The sequence below is a fragment of the Mustela lutreola genome, chromosome 16, assembly GCF_030435805.1.
Source record: "Mustela lutreola isolate mMusLut2 chromosome 16, mMusLut2.pri, whole genome shotgun sequence".
Classification (NCBI taxonomy): domain Eukaryota; kingdom Metazoa; phylum Chordata; class Mammalia; order Carnivora; family Mustelidae; genus Mustela; species Mustela lutreola.
In genome coordinates this window covers 37,671,756-37,698,669 of record NC_081305.1, presented here as the reverse complement: position 1 = coordinate 37,698,669, position 26,914 = coordinate 37,671,756, and the positions used below count along the sequence as shown (strand labels likewise).

At 52.3% G+C, this 26,914-nt stretch overlaps 1 protein-coding gene across 2 annotated transcripts; it reads right to left on the bottom strand.

Annotated features, from left to right (window-relative positions):
- Positions 1–15,962: 15,962 nt before the first annotated feature.
- On the bottom strand, positions 15,963–25,041 carry LOC131818780 (ribonuclease P protein subunit p29). 2 transcript variants are annotated; one of them, XM_059153435.1, is made up of 7 exons: positions 24,825–25,041; positions 22,531–22,583; positions 20,773–20,996; positions 19,373–19,450; positions 19,146–19,207; positions 17,445–17,546; positions 15,963–16,493 (listed from the first exon to the last, which is right to left on the bottom strand). In XM_059153435.1, the coding sequence occupies exons 1-7, from the start codon at positions 24,829–24,831 to the stop codon at positions 16,357–16,359; spliced, it is 663 nt and encodes a 220-aa protein (XP_059009418.1). In that variant the 5' UTR covers positions 24,832–25,041; the 3' UTR covers positions 15,963–16,356. The 2 variants fall into 2 exon arrangements, with proteins under 2 accessions (XP_059009418.1, XP_059009419.1); XM_059153436.1 differs by having other exon boundaries at positions 15,963–16,463.
- Between the last annotated feature and the right edge of the window lie 1,873 nt (positions 25,042–26,914).

The window sequence follows — 26,914 nt, the reverse complement described above, 5'->3', positions numbered from 1 at the left end:
TGAGAGAGTTATATAGAGAGAACATAGGTGGGGAAGAGGGGGAGAGGTGTGGGGCTCGACCCCGCGACCCCAGAGATCATGACCTGAGCCAAAGATAGAGGCCCAACTGACTGAGCCACCCAGGTGTCCTTATTTTATCAATTTTCTGAACCCATTGAAATTGAGATCATTCTCTTTTGAAGCACTTGTCATATTATTAACCTAAATGATGTTCTTCAACTGTTATCTGGTCTATTTTTTTTTTTTAATGAATTGTTCATTTTATCAAAGTGAGACAGTCTTTTAAAAAGGATTTTACCTTGAATTCTATTTTTTAAAGCTAATAACATTATACTCTACCCTTCCCATTCTTAGTGTTTGCTAAACAGCTTTTAGGCACACAAATATTGCCCAAACAATCTTTTCTGTTGTTTTAACTTACATTTTTTTTCTAGCATGAAAAGATAGTGAATTTCTCATCTAAAAACCACCTTCTTCATCCCCATTCTCTACCTCGGTACCACAGGGCACAGCACCAAGGCTCTTCCTAGTCCATCCATCCTCAGGGGAGTCCCAAACAGACCTTATGGTCCCACAAGCCCCACAAGCATGACCTCCGACTTGCAGGTCGGAATTGGGGCCCCTTAAACATGTGTTTGAGCAGAATCATCTTAAGGTTCAGGCAGCTCTACATTAACAATAATAACACCATGGAGCACCTGCTGGGCCTTTCTGTGCTCTAGGCCATGTGCCAAGTGCTCTGGCTGATAGTTCACTCGAGCCTGGCAACATCCCAACAAGGACAGACCCATGATCAGCCCTGTATTTCATCTCATTTTGCACTGGGAAAAGGGAGGCTCAGAGAGTTTACAGGACTTTGCAAAGCCATCCTCTAGAGAGTGGCAGAACGGGGGCTCTCATCCAGGGCTGTCTGACCCAAAGCTCTTGCTCCTGGCTGTTTACATGTACGAAGGAGCCCTTACCTTCCCTGGGTTGGCCTCGGCTTCTTTCCGGCTGCTTCTGATTTCCCACTCGTATATTGTATGGATGGTCCTAACGCTTGTCCTAGGGATTGCTGTCTGACCCTGCCATCTCTAGGTCTTCCAATATTGCCTTCATCTCGTTAGTGTAGCTCAAAGGTAAGTGGGGTCCCACGTGGCTCCGTTTGTGTGTGCATGTGGCAGTCACAGAAACATGGAACCACAGTCACAAAGTACTTCAGAGAACTTCCAAATCCAGGCTCAGATGCTGGAGGAAATGTTACAGGAGAAAGCACGATCTCACAGTCCAGCAAAGGTTCAACACTCCTCCTCTCCATCACCACTCCTTGTGCCTCCTAACACAGTGACAGCTCCCCAAGACTCCCTTTCTCCCCCACTCCCGTCTCCTGGCCCTCCAGATTCTCCCTGACACTCAGCCAGACGCTGCTGTTCCTTTTCTTCCTCATCTTTTCCCATCGCAGCTCTTTATCCTGCGACCAACCTCCCCTCTCAGGTGTCTTCAGTTTTCTCTTTTCCTTTGTCTACTGCCCAGATCCAGCATGTCAAACGGTAGGTCATTGTCTGACTCAGAAAGTGAGACTCCTTGCCCTGGGAGAGAGAGAGAGATTGATTGAGGAAGGTGGAATACTTTTCATCTCTGGGGCACCAGTGAGTTCTGAGCTGGCCTGAGAATGAGGCTGATGGCTTGTCGCTCCTTGCAGGAGAGGAGAAAATGTCTCCAAGTCAGATTTCCTTGCATCCGTCCCCTTTGCTTCTCTGTTGAGATGTCCTATTCCCTGTGCACAGGACCCACTTATTTGGAAAGCTGCCAGCACCCACCCAGCCTGGCAGGCCACCCCTGGGTTCCGCCGGGAGCAGGTGTGGCGGGGGTGGGGCGCTCAGGCCCCATGGCTGCCCTGACAGCGTTTACATCTTCTCAAAGCAGCCAAGCTCCCCTCCCGCCTGCAGACTTTTTATAATCGCAATAAGACAACTCTGGGGAAGATCATCTTGTGGGAACTCCGGGGAGTCATCATCTAATCACGTTCTGGGCTGATTTGAGGCACTCATCTGGACCAAATGCCTCCCCAACACCCCGGGAGCGGCTTTATGAGGCAGCAGCCAGGCCCCATCGAGCCTTATTGCTTAATTAAAAACAAATTCCTGAGTAATTTATTTTTCTGTTTTTTATTATTTTTTTATTTTTTGTCTTCCCATAAAGCCGCCAGCCACACAAAGGATGAGGGAGAAGCCCGGGAGTTGGGAAAGGAAGCTGAGATTTACAGCTCTGGCTGCTGAGTTAGCCACCTTGGCTCTCACTCGGGCTTGACATTAAACCATTAAATGAAAAGCCTTCCTGGGAGGCTGGGCCTCTAGGGTCTTAGGGAGCAAAGAGCAAGGAGGCAGGCCTGTGGGCGGGACACCTGCGGTGACTACCTGATACCATCCCTCAGCCCCTGACCTCGGGGTGTTGGTATTATTGCTCTGGGCTGTGCCAGACCCTCCAAAATGCCACCAGCTAATTGGGCTTTAATCTGCCTGTCTTGGGCTGTTGGAGAAGCCAGTAGTGGGGCCTGGCCCCTGCTTTGGGCCCTCCAGAGGTGTAATCTGCACCCCAGGCAGACCTGCCCACCACACGTGAGGTGGCTCTGGTCTCGAGTCCCTCCCTGGGACAGGAGGGACAGATTCCACTTGTGTTCCAAGGTCATAGGGGGATCCAGATGGACAGAGGTGCCAGAGAAGCTGGGGTTCCCTCCTACTCAGAGAAGATGAGGAAGACCGTTTCAGAGGAGTTTTGGTTTTAAACAGAAGACGAGAGTCCCAGCTTCCCCAGAGGGGCTGCGAGAAGGGAGGTATTCTCTTACTTCTTTGTACCAGGACGCACCAGGGTGCACAGCCTTGGGGAGAGCCAGCAAACAGGGCTGTGTGCACTCATGCCTGTAGGAGTGCTGGGGCAGGTGTGCATGTGTGTGGGTGGGTGTCAGTGTGTGTTTGCACAGGCCCAGATGTCCCTGTGCCACATAATCTGGGGCCAAGCTTCAGGGGTTCAAATCTCAGCTCCACTTGGGCAAGTGACAACCTCTCTGGGCCTCAATTTTCTTATCTGTTAAATGGGAATAATGATAGCATTGACCTTACCAGGTTGCTGCAAGGATGAAAGGAGTTAATATGTGCACAACACTCAAAATAGTGCCTGGCAAGTGCTTCCTAAGTGTTCGTACACCTGTGAGCATGTGCAGGTGACTTCTTAAAAATTACGTATAGAGAAACCTCTCCAACTCAATTCACATTTTCCCATAGACCTTCATTTCAAAAATTAGGGACGAGACTTCTAGAAGAATTTTGTCCCTATGATAAACCAAAATTGCCAAGAAATAGGGGCTGATCTTCACAAAACAAGTCAGTATTTACGCAGAATGAGTGCCTCATATCAGGTTCAAACCAGGGATCAATTGTGCTTAGAACTGAAAAGAAAACAGAGTTCTTTTGCCTACTGCAATTCTGAGAGCCGAACCCCTGGAATCGCGTCTTCTACAGGAGAGCGGAGCCCCGAGTGTGCCCCTTCTCACTCTCCTCTCCTCCCACGTCCATCAACACTTCAGAAATAAGAGCCAAGTGGCCAAAATCAGTTCTGGGAAGATTGCAATCAGGAGCGGAGATCTTAAGCCACTTCAGAAAGGGGGAGCCTTTCTGGGAAACGTCAGGTTCGTTCATTAGCATCTGCAGAAAAACATGCCTGAGAAGAAAGTCTGCATGAATCTGAGGTCTCAGAAGGGAAGGCCTGCCTGCTGATCACAGGGGGCACCCCAGGGACCCAAGACGGGGGAGACCCCACAGAGTGACCATCAGCAAAGGCGGGCCGCTGGAGGGTCACTGAAGTGATTGCTTAGTTTCCTTCTCTGGGAAGCCTCAGGTGGACTACAATACCCTGTGGGATTTGTGGGGGTTGGTGGAGAAAGCAAGGAGTCCGAGCCAGGCTTCTGGGGTCCAAATCCCTGCCCCACTCTTCTTCCCCCTGGATGTATCCCTCCCCTCCTGGCTGTGGGGTTGGTGAGGACTTGACACAACAGTGATATTGCCATCCTCATGCCCAGCCTCCTCATTGAAACCAGGCACCGCAGGCCGCAGGCCTGCCTATGCTTACACAGCTTTATCTACTACTTTTGTAAGCCTGGTAACCTTTCTCCTTTCTGGAAGAAATTCCTATTATCTTTGGGGAACTCCACCTTTCTCTCTCTCCGGTCCTTTGATTCAAGGAAGACGGACCGAAGTGTCAGCCCAGAGATAGACATGAGTCTGGACGACCAGAGCCCCACATTCTCTAGCAGCATAGAGCAAAGACACAGCAAGAGAGAAGCAGTCCTATAGATGGTTCATCCTCTGGATCAAGCCATTCCTGAAGGCCGTTCTCTTCTGACACTTCAATTAATGGTGGTTTGGGGACATACACATGATCCAGTCTAGGCCAACGAGAACCCAACACAGGCCCTTGGCTTGCAAGTGGAAATACATATCCTTGCACTGGGAAGTTCAGGCTGCTCACACAGGAACCAGATACTTCCCGCCATCCGTTGGCAGGATGCTGAGTGAGAGTAAGTAGACGTGGAAGAAAATATAACTGAGGAGGAGAAAGGGAGACTCTGGACAACACCGTTGGGTCCCTGAGACCAGCCCTGTCTGAAGTTACAATTGCCCCACCCTTTCCAGTTGCAGGAACCATTATCCACCCCTCCCCCACCACCATTTCTTCATAAGCCAATTTTGAGTTTGGTTTCTGTACTTCAACTGGCAAATGCAGTTGACCCTTGAGCAATGTGGGGACTAGGGGTGCCAGCTACCTGTGCCGCTGAAAATTTGTGTATAATTTTGATTCCTCCAGACTTAGCTACTGATAATCTCTTGCTGACCGGAATTCTTATATAACATAAACAGTTGAGTAGCACATATTTTGTATGTTATATGTATAGTATACCATAGCCCCATAATAAAGGAAGCAGGGGAAGAGAAATTGTTATTATGAAGATGTAAGGAAGAGAAAATACATCTACAGTACCATTCCATATTTATGGGGATAAAACACATGTAAGTGGACCTGTGCAGTTAAACCCATGTTGATCAAGGGTGAATCATGCATAATTCAATCCTGCTTCACTTTCTGACTGGGAGGACAGAATCTGTCTCTGTGTCTCTGGGGTGTAGGTTCCTCATGGGCAAAGTTGCTTTAAAACCCTCCAGGAGTTGCCTGAGGAAGAAATGTGTCCATTACATTGATCGGTTAAGATGTTTTCAGCTACAAGTAGCAGAAACTCGAACCTACGTCGGCTTAGACAAGAAGGAGTTTTATTTCACATCCCAGCAAGCTAAGAAGTAGAAGAGTCTTCTGGGTTGTTGACTCAGGGGTTTGGCCTTGTTGCCCAGCATCCTGTTTCTCCCCGTTCCTCTGCCTGGGGTCCCCAGGGTGCGAGCTTTCCCTCAGACTGGCCTGGTTTCAAGGTTGCAGCTGATTTCCAGGCTCCCCTCCCCTGTGCAGCACCATCTAGAGGAGGAAAAGGGACTGACTGGCTGTCTTTCTATGCTTCATTCCTACGAACAAACTGCTCCCTTACCACCAGTAAAACTTTGTAACCGGATAAATGAGGTTATACAGCTGTAACAAGAAAATCCCAACATCTCAGGGACTTTAAACATCAAAGCTTTACTTTTCACTGACGCTACAGGCCATAGCAGGTCAGTAAGGGGCTCTGTTTCCAAACCCTCTCAGGAACCCAGGCTGAGGCATCGGCTGCTGTCTTGAACGCTGTTGGTGATTGTGCCCAAGGGAAGAAGGTTGGAGGGTCTCGTACTCACAGTCAAACACTCTGGCTTAGAATGACACACATGGCTTCCGCTTATGACTCATTGACTTGGGTTAGTTTTATGGCCTCACCTGACTACAAGGAGACCAGGAAATAAATATTTCACTGCCCAAAGTGGGGGAGAACTGGAAACACTGGACAGATAGCACAGACAATCAGAACAACAGCTCTCATGGTCTGGCATGGAGCCCCATGCCCCTCTCTACACCAGTGTCCGGCCAGGCGAGCAGGATGACTGTGCTGGGCCCAGAGCAGTTGTTGGGATGGGGCACGGAGGCTGGCCAGGCAACCCGGAGGCCCCGGCGGCCTGTGAGTGCACCTGTCACTAGTGAGATACACATGGTGAGGGTATTGTCAGAAGAAGCCAGAGAGGGAGCTGTGGGGAAGATGGTCTTAGCCCACATCATCTGTGTCCTGAAGAGGGTGAAAGCTAGTTTCAAAATGCACATGGGAGCTTGGCTGACGTCGACCCCCTGACGGCACCCGGGGTGACCATGGGAGTCCCCACAGCAGGGGGAGCAAGGCTGCTCCTGCCATTGGTCTGTGTGTCCTGCCTGTGCTCACCAGGACGTTTCAGAGCAGGCAGCTCAGCGACTGTTTCCGTCAGGATTCCGTCAGACGAGCAGAGCCACTAGGAGATTTTGTGTCCTTAAGGATTCGTTATAGAGATTTGACCTTACCACATGTGGGAGCTGGTTAAAGAGCATACATGCAGACTCTGCTTCTCTGCCAGGGCCTGGAACCCACAGCCTGAGGGGCAGGAGATAGGGAGGGAAGGAAGGAGGGAGGGGAAGTGGAGGACACAAGGACAGCGGGGACCTGAGAGGCTGGCTCCGCATCAGCCCCTCCTGGGCTCCCAGCCTCCCATTTCACCCATGAGGGTGTCCTCCAGGAGGTGCTGGCGCTCTTCTTCATGGCCCAGGGCCAGAGAAGCTGAAGGAGGTCACAGCCTCAGCTGGAGGTGTTGTGGGCCAGGCTGCTGCCCGCATCCGTCCCATGACCCAGCAGATCTGCTGAATGTGAGCAGCATCAGCACCTGGAACCCTGCACCGACCTCTAGGACCCTGAGAAGGACCCGCTGCCGGCACACTTCCGCCTCCCAAATCAGGGCAAGGTTCCCTAAGGGCCCACCCAGGCTAACTGGGAACAGGGCTTGGGAGAGAGTGCTGGGAAGTATGGGTCCAGCTGGGGTGAGTTGCCATGACATCAGTCCGTCCCATGAACCCTCTGCTACATGGCACCTGTTCCCTCCTTTGAGAGCTCAGTGCAGTGGACGTGTATTACTATTATTACCGCCAGCATTATCCATCCTCCCTTCTTTTAAAGACAGCACCTTGGTGCCTTTGGAGGAGCAATCTCTTTCCCCCAGTTAATCCACATGTTGTCAGGGCGGGAGCATGTGATCCAGGCCTGGCCAATCTGCCCCTCGGATGTCTGAGCCAGAGTCTGATCAGATGGTCAAATGAGGGTGAAGGAATTCTAGGAGGGGAGGAAGGGTACCAGGAAGAAACATGTCCTTCCTTCCAACAAGATTTCAGCTAGACTGAGAGAGTGTGAGCGTTGAACACGCACCTTGCTGCTGTGAAGGGAGAGCCTGTCTGACCAAGGAGGCAGCACAGAGCAAAGATACAGCCAGAGAGAAGAGGTCCTAAAGACATTCATCCTCTAGATCAAGCCATTCCTGAAGGCAGTTCTACTCTGACTTTTCAATTATGGGGGACCAATAAGTGCTCCCCTTCACTAATTTACACTGGGATTTATGTTACTTGCAACCAAAGTAGTTCCAATGGATGCACTTAATGGCCATAGACAAAATCAGTGTCTCTTGGTGTGACAGCTCTGGGACAGCTCTGATTTCATGGGACCATACTGGAGAAGAAATATGCACCACAGTGCTCCTGAGCTAGAGAAGATCATGGGCTTCTGCAGAGAGGGGGGACAAATCAGGAGCGGGTAATGGAGGAAGAAGCCCAGGCTGGCGTCCTGCTCTGCGCCTGACGATCCATGACACCTTGGATGGCCCCTTCCCTCCTCCCAGCACCGTTTCCTTATGCACACACCTGTCATCATCTTTATGCCAGTGGCTGGTGCAGAGCTCCCTAGCTTAGACCCAATCTGGTACTCCTTGTGTCCAGAGACGCTCATTTCTACAGAGAGCTGAAGGAAAACGTAAGGCAATAAAATGACCAGATGTATGTGTGATTCGCTTTGGTACTTTATCCTACAGGCTCTTCTACTTCGTGAAGAGAGAGAGAGAGCCCTGATCATCATGGGCTATATTGATTACAAGACTCATTCGGGTTGTTTGGAAATGACTTTTAGGAAACAGCCCCATGCACCCTGTACAAGGCATTCTGGGAAGGGCTCCAGCCTGTGGATGGGCCAATTGGTAAGGGTGTCAAGAGACACCTCTCAGAAGCACAGTCCTGCCACAGAAGTGGCCCTGAAATGACCACACCAGCCGTGGGCACGCTCGCTGATTCACTTGCTCATTCTCTAAATGCTGACATTGAGCCCGCCTTCGTGCTGAGCCCAGGACTCCAGGGTGGATTTCTCAGACTCCTGGTGGGGAGACAGCCATGTGTTTACTGCATAGTGCAAAGGGGTATGGCAAATGTGGGTACCTGGTATCTGGGCTCTGGGCGGAGAGGCCTTGAATATTGGGGCCACATTTCTGCCATGACAAGGCACCACAGATGGCAAAGCTCAAGCTCTCAGGCTGGCTCTCGGAGCTCAGGAACCAACCATTCAGCAACAGAAAGAGCCAGGACAGAGCATAACCTAATGAGACTTACTCTGTGCCTGGCCCTCTTGGCTTCTTTCTACATGGGATAGATATTCCTTTTTTCAACAAGGAACCCCGGACTCCCAGAGGCCAAGTGACTTGCCCAGGCCCATGCGGTGTTTGAGCTGGGAATTGAACACAGATATTTCTACCACTGAGTAAAAACCTACAGATACCTGGGTCCCGCACCCAGGGATTCTGGTGTAATTTTAGGGGATGAGCTCTGAGCTTTGGTACTATTTGAAAAACTCGCTACAGGGTTCTACTATGTGGCCAGGGGTGAGTAGCAGGGAGGGGACTGACTAAGACAGACTGCCTGGAAAGGCCTCTCAGAGAAGGTGGCCTTCAGTGTGATCCTTGTCCCCCCAGGGGCTAAAAGGAGCTGGATATTGATCCAGAGAGAGCATCCTAGCAGGGCTGGAGTAGGATGGCCAATGGTCCCAATTTGCCTGGGACTGTGCTAAACCTGACTGGTCCTAGCAAACCTGGCCTGCAGCTCCAGGATGGGGGCGGGGGGCAGTCTGAAGGAAGGAGGTCTGGCCCTACAGGCCTCAGAGGACTGTATTAAGTGCAGAGACTAGGGCACAGGCTCCTGGGCCTCCCTGCCAGAAGCCCGAGTGTCTCTTGCCCCTTGGGCTTCAGGGCTCAGCTGAACTTTTGGGTCTGAGGAAAGCAGCTGGGAGGGAGTGTCTCTGGTTCGGGGACTGGAGCCCGAGCCGCCTAACTCCCGGGGCCCATGAGCACTCTGTCTTCATTATTTAGGGCCGGAACTTACCTGTAACTCAACCAAGCCAGAATGGGGCTGCCCCCATAAATGGCCCTGGAATGGGGCCTGGGAGGCTGGCAGGGCCTCCTCAGAGAAGCATCAGCCTCTGTGAGCGGACAGTAACTCTCATTTGCATTAATTAGGCAGCCACGTAATAGAATGTTCAATAGTTATTGCGGTCTTTAAATTCCGCAGCAAGCACCGCTAGGAGCCAGCAGCTGGCAGGGGTCCTGTCTTGCAAACCAGAGACCTGTCCTCACCCTGGAAGATAGTGGGGCTTGAAATTCAGAGGGAAAGGGAGCCCTATGGGTTCTGATTTGGGGAGGGGGCCTAGCCACACCTTGGCTGGGTGATCCTGGAACGGGGGATCTTGGTCAGCACATAGGCCAGTAAGGCTGACTTCTTGGGGGATATTCCAAGGCTCCACCAAGAGTGTGGGCTTGGAGGGGACAGCTTTGACAAGCGACAGGTCCCATGTGTTTGGAAGAGGAGACGGGACACTGTTGAACTCCGAGTCTTCAGATGAGACCACGTGGTAAACCTTGTTCCTTTTGCTTTATTCAGGAGACTTAAACTTAACAGATGAGGACACTGAGGCACTGGGAGGTGCTTGCCTAAGGTCACAGAGCCAAGCCAGTTAAGGACATCCCGGGGATGTGCCCACACCACTCCCCATCCCTGGCCCAGCTCTGCCATCTTCCTCATTTCTGACCCTGGACTCCTTCTTCCTTCCTTACCTGCCGATCCGCCCACCTGTCCCCTCTTCTTTTCTCGGAGAAGACCTCAGTGGCTTCCCCTACCTCCTAGGCCCTGCTGGTCTTGCTCTCACCCCCTCTGTGTATCAGCCTGGCAGGCTGGGGTCGACCTCTGCTCACCCAGCTGGACTCCAACCTCACAGGCCACGTGGCTGTGAGTGGATGGTCAGGTGCAGACCTAGGGGGAGGCATGTGAACCTAAGATCTTATTCGTGGGGTGGTATATGCACCCCTTAAACCTGTTTCTGTGTATCCCTGAAGCCGACACCGTGGGTCAGGCCACAGATGGTCCTCACAACCCTCAGCCTCTTTACTGGTCTCCAGCCCTCACTCTGGCCCCTCCCTTCCCTGGCTTCTGTCACCCTGCCCAGTGCCCCAGGCACTAGCTGCCAGTCCCTGCTGTCCACTCCAGGCCCTACTTCCCACCTCAGGTTCCTCTGCAGGGGGTCCCTTTCCTGCCTGAAGCCCATTCAGCTCTCTGGCCTCATCTTAAAGTCACTTCCCAAGGGAAGCCTACTCTACCTCCAGACCCATCAGGTTCCCTTGGCATGGGCACTGTGTCCCTCCCCAGCCCAGCCCACACCCCTCATGGCCGCCGTTACCAGCACTCATTGAGAGCCTCATGCAGACCAGGTCTGTGGCAACCACTCCTTTGTGACGGGATTGCTGACGTCATAGTCCCTGGAGGTCCAGGGCAGAGAGGTGGGAGATGTTAAGAGGGTGAATTTCAGGGCATAACGCCCCCGTGAGCACTTTGGGTTTCCTTGCTAGAAACCCCTGATTCTCAGGCAAGAGCCATGAGGGTAACGGGCATGGCCATCGGAAGCAAGACACCAGCACAGAGAGACGCTTCCCTTTCGGATGCGAGGAAGCAGCCACACCGCGGACTCAGCGGGTCATTGACAAGCACAGTTTTAATCCAAGTGTAACACACACAGCAAGGTCACGAACCCTAAACTACAGCCCGATGAGGTATCCACCAGTGAGGTGCTTGTGCTCCCAGCCCCCAGCCCCGGACCAGCACACCACTGGTTAGCGGCGGTATAACTAGGAACTGCGTTCTGCTCACACCCCTTCCAGGGAGATGAAGAGCAACCAGGAGTGCTTCTCCTCCTCCTTCTCTTGTGGGGACAGCCACCACAAGGCGGATGTCCCCGGAACAGAGGGGCAGGCACCTGTAGCTCCCTCCCTCTCTCCTGACAGGGGCTGCAGTTTAATTCCTGCAGATTCAATAAATCTACCGTAAACACCACACTCAGCCTTGTCCCTTGTGGTTGAAAATGAAAGTCAAGAGTAATTTGACTTTGAACTTGGGTTTCCTGAGTGCCAGGTTCCTGATTGAACTCAGAGACTCCAGGCTGGGTTGCCCAGCACCAGCCCCGCCTGCCTCCCCCTGCACCTTGGGTCCAGTGGGTAAAGTTGGAGATGACAGAGGGGCTTTGCCACGCCTGCTGCAGGTCACAGCTGCCCGCAGTGTGTAAGCTCTCACCTGGCTGGGATGCGAGAAGAACCCACACGGTGTCCAGGCACTGCTGCTGTCTGGGGCACCTGCCTGCCTGAAAGGCTGGGGTGGCCTGGGGGTCACAGGACACGGTGCTGTTCTGCTGTGGAAAGCCACAGTGGGGGAAGGCTTCTGTAGGGGCCAGATGGGGGTCACCATGGCTGGGTGTGGCCACCCTTAGCTACCATTAGGGCCACACCCTCGGCTCGCTGTCAGACTAGAAGTATTTAACGGAACACTTAGTACATGGAGGGCAGTGCTCTAAAGGGCACTGAGGGACAAGGGTTGCAGGGGTGGACGAGCCAGGCCAAGTCTTGGAGTTCATGATGCGTATGTTCTGCTGGAAGAAAACAATGACCCAGCAGGGAAGGTTACTGACAGGCGCTGTGTCCAGTGTGAAGTGAGGTCACATGCTAAGGGACCGCTGGGGGACCGCTGAGAGGGAGGCCGGCCAGCGGTGCAGAGCTGAGTGCAGAGCAGATGTCTGAGTGCAGACATCCATTAAATACCATCCATTAATACCGCACCCTCTTGCCTTGTGCTCACAGGTCCCGGGAAGGTGGGAGTGGTCTGAGAGGGACAGTGCTGTGGAGAAGGCACGGGGGCAGGACACTGGGGAGCTGGGAGAGGCAGGCTGGGCTTAGGTCCTGGGGGGCCCTTGATGACCCTGGTCAGACACTGGGTTTAGTTCTAAGTGTACTGGGAAGTCACTTGTAGGTTTTGAGGAGAAGAGTGACACGATCTGAGTCCTGCTTCACAACGGTCACCTGAGCTGTGGTGGGGCCACATGTGGAGGCAGGGAGGCACGAGGGGTGGTGGGAGGGTGGGTGAGAGCCGGCGCAGGGGAGACAAGGGAGAGCCACCAGCACTTCGTGAGAGACCGGCTGGGGGCAGGCGCCAACACCAGGCAGGGGTAGGAGGCCTCCTGCGTTTCTGACCTAAATGGAGAGACAGAGGCTGTTCACGGAGATGGGGTCGAAGCGGAGCGTCCTCGTGGGGGAGCGTCCTCGATTCTCGCCCAGCCTCTTCAGGTCAGGAGCCCGTTACACTCCCAGGGGTTTGGTCAACCAGCCGAGGTTTCCACTCCCCGGTGAATGTTCACTGAGCACCCATTCCAGGTCAGCGAGTGCTTCTAGATCACTGGGGACACATCAGCCATCAAAACAGAGCCACCGTGAGCTCAAAGGAGCTCCCACTGGAATTAGGGGAGGCCGACGACAAAGCTCCAGATTCGGCAGTGGGGTGGGGGAGAAGCAGGGCTGCCAACACGATCTTCTGAGTCAGGTGTGTGGGGGTTGTGGGTGGGACCAGCTGAGGGGAAAGGTGAGGAGTCCAAGGACGGAGATCAGGGCGTTCCAACATTTAGAAGCTCGGAGGAGGAGGAGGAGGTTCCATAAAGGACAGAGAGGGAGTGGCCAGGAGGGGGGGACTGTCAGGGAGTGTGGGGACACAGGTGCCTCAGGAGGGAGGCAGTGGTTAACGGTCAGCCGCCCTGAGAGGCCACCTGGGATGTGGAGATGGGGAACCCAGCCCTGGGTTTGGGAGTGTAGTTCACCCGAGGGAGACTGCTCCGCAGAGTGGTGGGGAAAATGGGCCACTTCCTCCCCTCTTACCGCACTCCACCCCCCAGCCCAGCCCTGCCTGCCCCATCCTGGTCTGTCCTGTCTCATGTCTGTTCCATCTCAATGCGAGCCATGCGGAGACCCGGGGTTTGGGTCCCTCTTCCTCCCTCGCTACCTTCTCCTCATCAGAGCTCGATCTGACAGCTCAGCAAGCGCCGTGTGTGGGAGGTGCACGAAGGGGAGGCCAGGACACAGAACGGCTGAGCCCGACCTGGGGCCTTGTCCGTGCTGCAGCCCTGCTGGGGACACCAGCCCCCACACTCCTCTGTGCAGCCCATCTTTGCGTCTGTCTACTTAGCAACACTCGTCCTTCACAGCTCAAGAAAAATTACCAAGAATGTTATTGACTCTAATTTTAATTTGTCTAGCACTCTTGTTAATGATGTCTATTTAAGACATCCATTAAAGGCCCACGAGGTTAATTAAATGGACAATTCCAATACAGTTCTATTAGAACCCCCCATCAAATTAATATTATAGACATTTAACAGATGTCTTAATTAGACATTATAGCTAAGAAATGCAAACTAAATTAAAATGAAAGCCATTGTCCAGAAAGACAGCTTTTTACCATAATTTATGGGTTTTTGGGGGAATGTTCATGTTTACTCTTCAGAACCTGAGAGATCTGTCACTGAAAATCTTTTCCAGCATCCGGAAAACCCCATCCCGAGAGTCCCAAATCTCAAGTCACAGTCCAGGTGTCAGAGCTGGAAGACACTTGCGCCACCATCTGGGATCCACGATCCTCACACTTCAGTGACCGGAGGAGCCAGCTGGGGTCTGACAGACCCACGAAGTCGTCTAGGCCCCTGGAGTCTGACAGCAGCCCAGGAGCTGGCTGCTTCGAACGGGTGTCCTGGTGACACTGATGCATGTGCTGGAAGTCCCAGGATCCCCCTTCAGGAAACCCTCATCTGGTCTCATGGCCCCACTTGCCAATTGGTGACACGGAGGCCCCCAAGCATGTCAGGACTGGGCGAACGGGTCAGCAGGATTCCCCACCTTGCCCCGTCCCAGGGGCTTACAACTTCTCTAGCACCTCTCCCCTCCCACGGAGCCAGGCAGGACCTGAAGCACCTCCTGTGGGTTTGGGATCGGTAGCCAGAGCTCTGCCACCCGCTCCCACCTTCCTTCCTGCTGGCCCTGACTCTCATGGGCAGGCGCTGTCCTGGGGCCTCCATGACTGCTCTGCCAGCCTGGTCCTGAGCCTCAGGACCTCTTCACATCCCACGGCAGCCTGGATCGAGCCCCCTCCTCCAGGGAGCCTCCCTGTCCACCCTGCCCCGTGTGTGCGTCTCCTCCCCCACCACTGTCCCTGTGCCTGAAGGGAGGGAGACGGAGGAGCTCAGTGGTTTGCAGAAGCGAGGGAAGCCGGCAGTGGAGAGGCCGCTGGACCTAAGCTCCTGGCTGAGCCAGTCATGGGACCCAGTGTTGAGGGCTCAGGGCCCAGCCCCTGGACCAGCTGAACCGGCTAGTGGTGCCAGCAATCTAGTCAGGGCTGCAGGCCGGCCAGGCCAGTGTCTGAGGACGGGAGCCAGGCTGGCTACTGCAGCCTTTCTCAGGGGCTCTGCTAGGGGCTCCTGTTCTGGGTGGGCAGCTCCACCACTGTTCTGGACTGAATCATGTCCCCACAAATTCTGTCAAAGCCCTCATCCCCAGTGTAACTGCACTGAGAAACAGAACCTTTAAGGGGACAATTACAGTGAAATGAGTCATACAGTGGAACCCTAACCTACAGGACGGGTGTCCCAATCAGAGGAGGAAGAGACACCAGATGGCTATCCTTCCCTGCAGGTGTGCACTGAGGAAGGCCACATGAGGACACAGCAAGAAGGGGCCAAGGAGAAGGCTCTCACCAGACCCCAGCCAGGAGGGCACCTTAAACTCGGACTTGCAGCCTCTGCAGCGGTGGGGAAGGATGTTCTGTTTACACTGCCCGTCTGCAGTGTGGTTAGGGCAGCCCCAGCTAATGTAGCTAACGCTTCCCCCTCCAAGTGCTTCGTCCTTTTCTTCCCCTGGAGGGGTTCTGGCCTGTCCTGTCCCTGCAGGAAGGCCCGGTCCCCCACACGGAATCGGTACCGGGGAACGTAAAGGGCCCACGGGCCCACTCACTTTTTGGAGAACAGTGGATGCCTGGGCTGATGTGTCCTGGCCTTGCGGCTCCTGAGTCCCATCCCCAGGTGGTCACCATTCTGCTGCTCCGTGGGCCTCTCTGGTTCCTCCAGTGCGTGAGACCAACAAGTGAGGCTGACGTAGCTGTCTCCCACAGGCCTACACCTCCAAGGCTACAGCTCTACTGGGGCAGTGGAGGTAGGAGCCCGGACTGCAGGCTACCAAGCACCCTCCACAACCAGCCCTGTGCCACAGCTGTGGGGACGTGGCCAGCCCTGGTCCACCGCCGGAGGCCTCAGCCTTGTTCTGGGGAGCAGCTGGTGTGGCCTTATTAGGACGTTCACCAAGAGCCAGTATCCCATCTGGCCTGGGCCCTCAGGGGCACAGTCCTCAGGGCACAGGACCCAGTGACCCCAGGTGGGCTGTGGGGACAACAGGGCATCCTGGAAACAGGCGGGCAGTGGCAGCTTCATGACAGGTGAGTGTTCTTGTCAAGTGTCCTCGGGTAAGTGGGGAGAGAAGGCTACTAATGAAACTGCCATTTACAGAGAAACTTGAGTCTAAGCCATGAAAAACATTTCACAAGCCAAGTGGCACCAATGGTTCTGGAAGCAGTTGTATATTTACACGTTGGCCACCATTTCCCTAAAGGGGGGTGGGCAGGAGCAGGTGGATTAGGGAACCGTAGCATCAGGCTGTGCCTGGCGTGGCACATTCGGATGGGCGGAAGAATGAGCCACTTCACGGGGAAGGCAGCGACTTCCTCAGTGGGAGCAATGCATACCCGTCATCACCTAGAAACAGACACTCCTCCGTTCCCTGACTTTGCTCAGTTAGGCGCATTTCTTCCTGGATGATGAACTATTATTAACTCCGGTGTTAACGGGCTGGGGGTGATCTAGAACCAAAACCAGCTCAGCTGTGTCTCTGCTGAAAGGCGGGCACACAGGTCTTCCCGGTCTTTGGGGTCCCAAACAGCCGTCTCCGCAGCAGAGAGCTACAGGTCAGCTGTTCCCTTTGCTTTGAATTTCTTGGCAGATCGCTCACTTGACCGAAGCTGGAATTTGCTTCCATAAATGTAGGAGATGAAGCCATCGATTTCCACTGCAAACACACAGTTTAGCTTGGGGATAACTGAAAAATAAAACAGGAGAAAAAGGACAAAGCAAAAAAAAAATCCTGACGGTTAAGCTCACACTAAAGCACAAGACCTTCCTAAAATCTCTGCATTAGAACATAAGCTAGTAAGGAACGGAGAGTCTGCAAAGCTCAGCAGCACAGGACGAAAGGGCATTTTTCTGCCATAAGACCGATTTATTCAGATTTTAAATAAAACTCAACACTAATTTTTAGGGTCAAAGGCTCTAAGCCAAACTCCCAGAAAAAGTGCAAGAAACAGGTCTCCCAGCATGGTTTTCAGACTAACTCATGGCTTTATGCCGTGCGTGAGGGCACCCAGACACCACTTTCTGAGGTTTAAAATGAGACAAGAACATACAAGGAAACTGAAGCAGAGAGAGAGAAAACAACAACAAAAAAACCACAAAAATACCTCCAAAATAAAGGAACAAAAAACTCCCATTGTGGTTTTGCAATCTCAGAATCTCAAGAGCCCAGGTGCTTATGCTCTTCTTTGCCAGAACAAGGAGCTCTGGCACACCCAGCAAAGGAGGCTGCACTTGCTTTCCTGGAACCCAGAGTTACCAGAAAGGGCCAGATCCTGGAACCCCAGGGACAAGCACTAAGCTAGCTTCCCTCAGGGTCTGCATAGCTCCACTCCTTGGCGCAGGGCAGCAGGTTGGGGCAGGGGAGGGTCTCAGTCATGGAAACAGACCCTCATATCTGGAAGTGCAGCCCAGCAGCCCTCTCTCCAGTCCCATCTGGCTGCGGCTGCTGGCTGGGCTCCAGATGCCCTGGGGAGAGCCGTGAGGGCAGGGGCGCTCTCAGCAGGCATGGGATGCAGGGTCAGCAGGGATCTGCAACCTGTGCTGACCAGAGAGGCCAAATGGACCCACTGAAGCCACGAGGAAAGGGCCGATGAAGCCGGGGAGGCCACAGGCCACACACCCTGAGACAGTTCCGTACCTTTCAGGTGGTCTTCTTTGGTGAGGATTTTGAAAACGTGCTTTGTTTCCTGTAGGAGAATTCCTGTAACACCCACATAGGACGGGCATTTGGACTTTGTGACTGCAAAGGAAAAGCACATTCAAGGCCTCAGCCTCGGGGGTGCTGGGCAGCCACAATCAGCTAGGTGGGGGTGGTGGGGAGTGGGGGGCTCCTCAGCTGGACAGGGACCAAGCTGAATGAGTCTGGGGTCCCAATCCCTTGCCTATGGCTCTGGAGCCTCTGGGCTGTTCTGATAAGATGTCCTTTGGGGGGTCTGCAGCCACAGGGGTCTTGGGAAGGACTCTGGAGCTAAGAAGTCACATGTGTGTCCAGCACTACCAAGATCCACAGGTTGCTGGAATGGGGTCACGTCTCAGTGATGGGATCTGAAGGAACACCAGCGCATCACATCCTTCCCATGACCCACCAAACTCTGGCCAGAATGGGATCTTGCTACAGGCGGTGAAGCAGTGACTGAGGCAAACTGCCACCACAGGCAGCCGGCCCCTTGGCTCTCTTGACCCATGTCCCCATGTAGCCTCTAGACAAGTCACCAAGCACCTGCCATGTGCCTGGCACCGTCCGAGATCAGTGCTGGGTGTGAGAGTGATTAAGACTCTTCTCGGCTCTGTTCTCAAGAAGCTGATGTTCTAAAGGTTGGAGGGAATATGTGCCACACCAGACAACTGCATTTTCTGATCATGATAACTGTTATGAAGAAATACACAAGGTCATGGAGAGAAGGTTCACTGTTCGTGATGGTAGGCCCTGGGGGGAAGTGACGTGTGAGTAGGGGCCTGAATACTGAGAAGCAGTCAGTCTGTGACACACAGAGCTCTGGGCAGAGGGAAGGAACAACAACAAAGGCCCAATGAGGGGCCAAGCCTAGTGTGTGAGAAGCAGAAAGCAGGCCGATGTGGTTAGACCTGGTGCTCAGTAGAGCCAGAGGGTCCTTTTAGACCTAGGTAAGGAATCAGAAGACAAACATGGCCCGAGTTTTGGTCTAAAACCTTCCCTCGGGCTGCCTGGTTGGGAAGAAGCATTGTGCCATTCTACCGGAATTCAGGGGCGGTGGTGGTGGCTTGGATTTGGGAGCTAGGATGTGCTGATGGATGGTGCTGAGGAATCAGGGAAGAAGAAAGGTGTTACCGCCCAGGTTTTGGGTGAACAACCAGGGTAAACACTGGTACCATGAACGGAGCTGGGAACACCAGGGCAGGGGCTGATGTGAGGAGGCCGGAGTTGTTCTGGGTATGGACAGGTCGTGATGCCTGCTGGACAGGGGGCCAGCTGTGTGCAGGGCGGTTGGATGAATGACGATGCTCAGGAGAAGGTCTGCTCTGGACATGACAATGGGAGCTGGGAGTCCATAGCTGAGACTGAAAGCGGGGGGAATGGGTGAAAGGGACTCTCTGCTCAGGGCTGGGGACAGGTGTCAGTAGCTGCTGTGCCCCGTGGGAGAGCAGCAGGGGTCCCCGTGTGGAAAGGCACACAAGCCATTTAGAATGTATCCAGAAAGTGGCCAGAACTGGCTCAGGTAGCTAGTCCTCTCCCACCCTCAACGCTGGTGATCTGGAAACGTCCACGTGACAAGCAGTGTGTCTAGCCCTGTGGCACAGAGCCACGCTGCTGAGTGATGCTGTGGGTGTTTGGGGGACCATGGGCTCATAGGCGAGGTACCTGAAACGAGAGCCCCGTGAAGATCTGCCTTCAACAGCTTGGTCTGAATCATGTGCGGCTGCCTAGAAGGTAAGCAGAAGGCCTCAGAGTTGACCATGAGCGAGAGTTCTGAAGGGGCACACAGGTCTACAAACTTCTGCAGCCAGCTGGCTCTGAAGGTTGCATTCACAGTCATCGTAAGCCTTGGGTTCTGCCCCAAAGGGCAGGGCTGCAGACATGCAACTCACGTGTCTGGCTTGAGACCACCGCACAGGTCCCGGATATACTGCTTCCAGAGTTCATGTAGAGGGAGAAAAAGACTGTATCTGTGGCAAAGGTAGAAAGAAGTAAAGAGTTAGGCGACCTGAGCTTGGGATTGTGGGCTCAATAGGGCACAGAGCTCAGCCTGATGCCAAGGACCCCTGCCTGGGTCATGGGGAACTAGTGCAGATCCTAGTTCCACAGCAGATAGCCTGACAGACAACTTCGTCCCTCTCCTGAACCTGTTTCCGCTGCTAGAACCCTCCTGGTGCCCCTACATCCTTCCTGCTGGCTACATGCAGCCTGGATGGCCAGCACTCCAGCAGACCCCTCACACCACAAGGCACCCTGCACAGATGGGAGCAGCCGGGTGCTCCCAGGGCAGCACTGCCCAAGTCTCTGCCACACCAGCCCAGGGGGCAGGATGTGCTCATCTGGACAGCTTTTCACGAACTAAACTTATATCTTGCTTCACCATTGCTCTCTGAGATCATCTGCTACAGGAGCCAACCCTGAGGGGAGCAGACAGGAGCTGCAGGCTGCCATACACATCCCCACGTAAGGGACCAGGTGTGTCTGAAAGGTAGGCCAGTGGTGGGATGCCAGGGAGGGACCAGGTGAGAGGATCTCAGAGGCTTTCCTCTGGGGTCATTATTATGGGTCCTGGTGCCTCATGGGGAACCTGTTATAGGAAACTGTTGGGAAACCTCAGGCTCAAACTCAAAGTGGGTTCTACCTGTGTAGACACCAGCGAGGGAAACCTGGGCAGGCAGTGGCCCCTTCCTCCACCTGCAGCACAGCTCTCTTTGCAAGCGGGGTCCCAGACACAGTGACTGACCGTGTTTGTGGGAGGCTATTTGGCTGCAGTTCTTGGAGCGAGATCTACAAACCGGCCGATGACGAGCATGTGCAGAAGTGTGACCAAGGAGGGATGCAGTGTCAGCTGGAGGGAAGAGCACGTCCTCCCAGAGTAGAGGGCATGCGGGCATGCGGGCATGCGGGCAGCACGTTCTTTGGCAATAAAGCCAGGGGATGATTCTGCCTAGTGCTAGTAAAAGCTATAAAGAGTATATACTAAGATCCATCAGTTCCTCTCTCTCTGGGAAAGCCGAAAGACAAACAGCCTGTTGCCATGGGTAACAGACTCACTTCCGGTGGGGGCTCATTAGTTAAGGCTAGGACAGGAGCCAGACAGTCAAAGAGCAAGAGCCTGGCCGTGCCTTGCTGTGAAAGCCAAGTGCAAACCCAGCTTGAGTTGGTAAAGGGAGGCTGCCCCCTTGTGGCGGCAGTGGGAGAAGCTCTCTTAGCTTCAGGGGAACTGGGTCTCCCAAAGCTACACCCACTCCAGGAGAAGGAAGCTGCCTTTGGGAGAAAGGCCCTGGCATACCTCTGCTGCTCTGGCTTAATGTCGAAGAGGTGCAGCTCCCTCCTCTGCCTAGCAGAGAGGCCCTTGGATTTCTTCCTCTTCTCCTTGCGCTTCCGGCGAGTGGCGTACTCCAGGACCACAGCCTTGCGTTGCAGCTGGTCCTCTCGGGCTTGCTGGCTCATGTGGGGTGTGCTGCGCTTCAGGAAGGCCCTCACGAAGGCCTCGGCCTGCTGGGCTCCCAGAAGCTGCATGGGGACAGGGCGGCACAGCGCCCACTGTTCTGGTGGGGGCAGCCCCAGACCCCAGGTCCTCCTAAACACCGCAGATGAGATGCCTTCCCTGACCCATCTGTCTCCTGACTGAGCCCCACACAGCTTCTCATCTGTTGAAGATGAGCTCCCCGCAGCTGTCCAGATGTGAAAGGCACCCTCAAATACCAGTTCGGACACCAATTTGCACAAAACAGCCACATCAAAATTCAACTTCCTACTATACATCTCTGAGGTTATTGTGAAGGGATTACAAAGAAAAAAGCCCCAAACCCTTCACATTAGGAAGAACAGGCTTCTCTGATCTTTGGCAGGGTGGAAAGCTTGAGAAATGTATGCTAACAATACTTATTCAGTCACGACCAGATGAAGGCAACGTATGGCCTCGAAGGGATTATCCTAACACTTGGTGAAACAGTACCACCTAATGCCCCAGGGTGGGCCACACCTTGGGGAGCAGGAATGACATGGTGCCCAAGTGGCAATCCCCTTTACTTGGGTTTGACCTCATGGATGTGTCATGGCTACTCGCTAAGTCTGTTCCCGCAGCACTTGGGGAAGAAGTACCAGTGCATCTCAGCCTCCTGGGTTCACTTTCTCCCAAGAGCACAACAGCACTTGACCGTGACTCAGCACAGACTCCTAGCACATGTGGGCAAAAGAACTGCCCTAATAGTGTGAAATTCCTGAGAGAACTCCAAATGTCACTGCCTCTCATGTGGGGAGTTCCACTGGTCTACTCCTCATTCAGCTGCCCATGTCCTAGGTCGGCCACAGCCCAGGCAGCACTGTCTATGCAGGTCCTGCCTCTTGGCTGGGGATTTCCTGACCCCCTGCTATGCTAAGCAGGCTGTATATCCTGGGAAGCTAATGTGTCAATAATCACGCTCTCCCTTATGGAGAAGCGGGCAGTGAAGGGATGATGTGATACACTCGACCTTCAAGGCAGCTCACAGTCAGGAGGGCAGTCAGCTTCGACTTTGCACCTTAGATACTAACTAAAGATTCATTATCGCCATTATTATTACCATGACATGGCAATTACTTACTTTTTTTAAGTACCTAAGTGGCCTTCTTCATGAAGAAACCAAATGAAAGTGTATCAGTCTTTCAGTCCCCAGTGGAGCTTCTGCCAAACTGACAAAGCATGTTGGCAGCATCCAGATATAACAGAAATGCCACTTAGGAAATGTGATCGCCTGCCCTCTTCAAGAGTGAAGGGGGCACAGTGACAAAGCCAAATAACAGTGCTCATTAGGTGGGCATAGCCAGTATCCCCTACACAGTGGGAGAGGACACAGGATCAAGAGGTCCCAGTTAACCAAATAAGGGAAAAAGAGGCCAGCATCTGGAAACAGGCCATCAGAACAGCAGATCTCAATGGAGCCCAACACATCTACTGGAAGGATGAGGAGTAAGACATGGGAAGGACATCTAAAGCAGTGTGAGGGGATCGAGCCATCCTTGTCATCACCTCTGCTGCTCCCAGACTTCCTGCCATGTATTGTACCTGAACGTCGAGCTCTTTGGCCTCTTTCTGAGAAAAGGCATGGTAGATCACACCTGGGGGATTCAAATAAACAAGATATGACCAATTCAGGTTTGGCAGGACTAGAAGACTCATGACTTTTCTAACTATGAAACTAACTATGGTTATTTAGAGGTAGGAGAAGACAGGAATGCTACAGAGAGCACAGACTTCTAAGCTTTCCTGGATGCCTCTTATTCTACCCTCTTGTCACCCACCCTAAGTTTCAAGAATGTGCTTTCAAACAGTGTTTCTCAGGATGCCTGTGTGGCTTAGTTAGTTGAGTGTCCAACCCTTTATTTCAACTCAAGTCATGATCTCAGGGTCCTGGGATTGAGCCCTGTGCCTGGTTCTGCATTCCAGGCGAGTCTGCTTGAGAATCTCTCTCTCCTTCTTCCCCACCCCTGTGAGTACTCTCACTCTCTCTCTCAATTAAATAAATAAATCTTTAGAAAGAAATATAAAACAATGCTTCTCAAATATTAATTTATGTAGGAAACTCTGGTTCTTATTATATGTAGATACTTGGGTTCTACTCCCAGATCCGGCACCTCTTTCTTTTTCTTAAGACTTTTTAAAAATTTCATTCACTTGAGAGAAAGAGAAGAGAAAGCCTACACAAGCAAAGGTGAGAGTCAGAGAGAGAAAGAGAAGCAGACCCCCCCCCCCCCAACATACACACAGAGTAGGGCTTCTGAGAAACTCCCCACTGAGCAGGGCATCTGATGCAGGGCTCCGTCCCAGGAACCTGGGACCATGACCTAAGCTGAAGGCATAGGGTTAACCTGCTGAGCTACCCAGGCGCCCTCAGACCCTGCATCTCTAACAAGTTTCAGATGCTCCTGCAGGTCAACAGACCACACGAGGAGCCGACTGGTTTAATCTACCGCAGGTTAGGGCCTTGAACAGTCGCTCTGTAAGTCTGAGTAACTCATAATAACGTTGTATCACAGAGCTTCCCAGGACGCAGATGGTTGCAAATATTACATTTTGTTGGCTGTAAATGTTTAAAAAAAAAAAAAAAAGACGTTTCACATTGCAATATCTATGAAATTGGGGTGTATCATACAATAGATGGTGTCCTACACTGATAAAACACAGTAGGTCTTTCTTCAAGCTCAAAATATATATAGATCAATGTGCTTTCGACCTCTAAAAACTCCACATGTCTGTTTCTTACTTCATGTGTGTTAAGAAAAACATGGTTCTGGGGATAGAGTACAGGTGTAAATGTAGTAAGTTTAAGACAAAGGCCTAGTTTAAGGGTCAAAGACTAGAAATTTGGTTCACATGACACTCTGTAAATTCCATCCCAGCTCCCTTGTGCTTCCTTGAGTACATCTGAACAAGCAAACCAAAGTGTTTATATTATATAATATACACAGTATATTATATTATATACATATCATATTATATTATATACAGAGTCTGATTCTCCTTCAAATGCAAGAGTGGCATTAAAATCTGTTTCTAAAGAGCAACCCCAGGAATGACTTTGCTTCACCTGTCACGGGTGCTCCAATTAGACTTGGAAGTCTTTTCTGGAACAATCCACATCTAACAGTTACTGAGCACTCATTACTTGACATGCACCTGGCTACACATTTTATCTCATTATATTCTCTGAACAATCTTTATTCCTATAATGCACATGAGAAAACTGAAGCTCAGATTTGCTGAGACCCATAACTTGATTACAGAGATAGGAAGTGGCAGTGGTGGAAAGGAACATACTGGTCCAAAGACCAATTTTAACGGTGTCTACACTCCCCTGCTTATAACTGCCCTGGGCGCTTGCTCCCTCCCTAGGCACGACTCTTCTCCTCTCAACTCCCAAAGTCCGGGGAGGAATACCATTCCTCCGCAGGCTCCCAGCGCTTTCCACCAGACAAGGGACGTTCACAGAACAGCCGGCGGGGCAGGAACCACCATCAGCACCTCACAAAAGGGGAAACCAGGTCGCAGAGAGGATCGGAGCCTTAACCACCGTCAGCAGGTGGCAGGCAGCGGCCAAGTCGGCCCAAGGCCCTCGGCCCTCCTTTAGCACACTGAGCGGGCCCCAGGGGACCTGCCGCCAGCTCTGACATCAATCTTCAGCGCAGAGACTGCGCCAGGCCAACGGGACTCCGGGCCTCGGTTTCCCTTATGCAAGGCGGGACAATTCCCCTAGCAGTTTCAGTCGGTCTCCGCTGCGAACCGGTCCACCTACCAGCACCAAGTTCCCGACCCTTTACATCCCACCCCTCCCCGGCTCACAGGCCATCAACCTCGCTTACTCTTCATCCTCCAGCCGCTTCCGGTGCGTTCTGATGACGTTTCCTGCAGGCGCCCCTCTCTTTACCTCTCTTCACTTTTCTCAGCAGCCCTCGGCCATCAAAACTCTCGTTAAAGTTTGGGCTGGAGGGAGGTATTGTGCCCGAGCTCGCGCGCCACGCTAAGTCGCCAGACTGACACGCTGCAACTCTCACCTGGAGTCGCATGCGCGCGGTGGCGTCTTCTGTGACGTCACTGACGCGCGCCGATCTAGGTGGCGCATGCGCCGGGTGGCGGCTCCGCTGCACCTTGGGCACGGCTAGACTGGGAGGTGTCTATGCTTCGTGGGACGTTCTCAGCTCCCGTGTACTGTAGGCGCGGGAAGGCCAGAAACCTCGGGGTTGTGGTTCGGGCGTGTGGACTGCTTGTGAAGAGCTGGAGCAGAGCGGGGCCAGTTGACCCGAAGAGGACTCCGGGGACTTTGGGTATCGGGGGGACTACGGAAGTGGGACAAAGATGGTGGGAATGAGGTCCATGGGGTCACTCATCAGCCGTGTCTGCAGAGTAGCCGAGGCCCTGAAGTTGGCATGGACGGCTTAGGCTCTAGTTTTGTCCTTCTGCTAAACTAGCTGTGTGACCTCGCTTAAGGCACTTCCCATATCCAGCGTCCCTTTTCCCATCACTGTGAGTTGGGTCTGATAGTCTGAACGTTTTCTTGAGACCCAGAATGTTAGTTTCTGTCAGGAAGTCAAAAGGCAAGGATCTGATGCCCATTGTTCTGGGGAAAGGTTAAGAATTGCGGCTGGGAGGCCAGTGCAGACGTCTCCGAAGTGACCTGGTGTGCAGCACGGTGCAGCCTTCATTTCTGCGGAGTGCGGGTCAGGAGAGCAGTATAGCCCCTCCACTTTAAGACAGTGGGTCAAACTTCCAGTAAGGTATAAACTCCTTTTAAGGGAGCAGGAATTGTCTAGGAACCCTGAGGTTTTATGTCCACAGATCCTAGTTTGGGAAACATTGATTTAATTGTTTTTGGGTGGTGACCTTGAGCCATTTTGATCATCAACATAGGACTGCAGGCTCTGGAATTCAGTGGCTATCATGTGCCTTGTCGTGGTGAACGTGAACCTTGTATGTATATTAACGTCAAAATAGAATTACATTTAAATGTATTGCGCTTGTAGATGCATGAGAATAGTTAGGAGTCTATGGGAGTAAGCTTGAAAAACTGCTCTTGGGGACCCATACCATGTGAACTACCAAATATGAACTTTAAAAGAGCAGCATGAGACAGCAGAAGATAGTAAGAGCCAACTTCAGTGCTGTAGTCTCAAGGGGGCCCTTTTGAGAGAAACTTTGTAATTATTGTGAGCAGAGGGAGGCAGACCTCTCCCTTCTTGAGAGCTGCTTTTTTAAGGGTTATTAGGACTTTTTATCTCCCAGTGGACCCCTTCTGAAGTAGTCAAGTCAGCTGGGAGGACTGCCAGTCTTCCATGGAGTTCCCTGCTTGTGGTGGGGTGAGCACTGAAAACTGCAGTTAATTTACGATTCCATGATCACTAAATGGTTTTTTTAAAAAAACAAACAAACCACTCTAGTATCCTGGGGAAATAAATGTCTGTGTATGAAGATTGGTACCTGTCCTTACAGATATTGGTATTATTGTGATTATTGTTTACAATAGTAAAAAGCTTGGAAATCACTCCATATGCAACAAGAGTGAATTAAATAAATGAAGTATGTGCTAATTAATTAAGAAGGTTAATTAAATGCATTGCAATCACAGGGTAAGCCTCAAAAATTCAGATTCCTTAACATCCCTGGAAATTCTTATTTAGTATGTGGGTTCTAAGAATCTGTATTTAAAAAAAAAAAATTTTCCCAGGTGATTTAGTTTTGGGAACTATTGTATGGTACATTTATAAAACTTAATATGGTAGAACACCACATAGCCATTAAACAAGTTACAAGTTTTAAAAGGTTTACAACATATTAACACAAAACTAAATATACACAAACAGGATTGAAAAGACAATATAGAGGAAGTTTTTAATGGCTGCTTTAGTGAGCTTATAAGAGATTTTTCTTTTATCTATTTTCTAAATTTTATTCAGAG

What these genes read in the sequence shown, in the direction of transcription:
- LOC131818780 (XM_059153435.1), bottom strand. An exon ending in TCACGGGGCTCTCGTTTCAG is followed by an intron (nt 17,547 to 19,145) that starts GTACCTCGCCTA and finishes TTTCCTTTGCAG; the next exon opens with TCACAAAGTCCAAATGCCCG. An exon ending in CAAAGAAGACCACCTGAAAG is followed by an intron (nt 16,494 to 17,444) that starts GTACGGAACTGT and finishes TTTATTTTTCAG; the next exon opens with TTATCCCCAAGCTAAACTGT.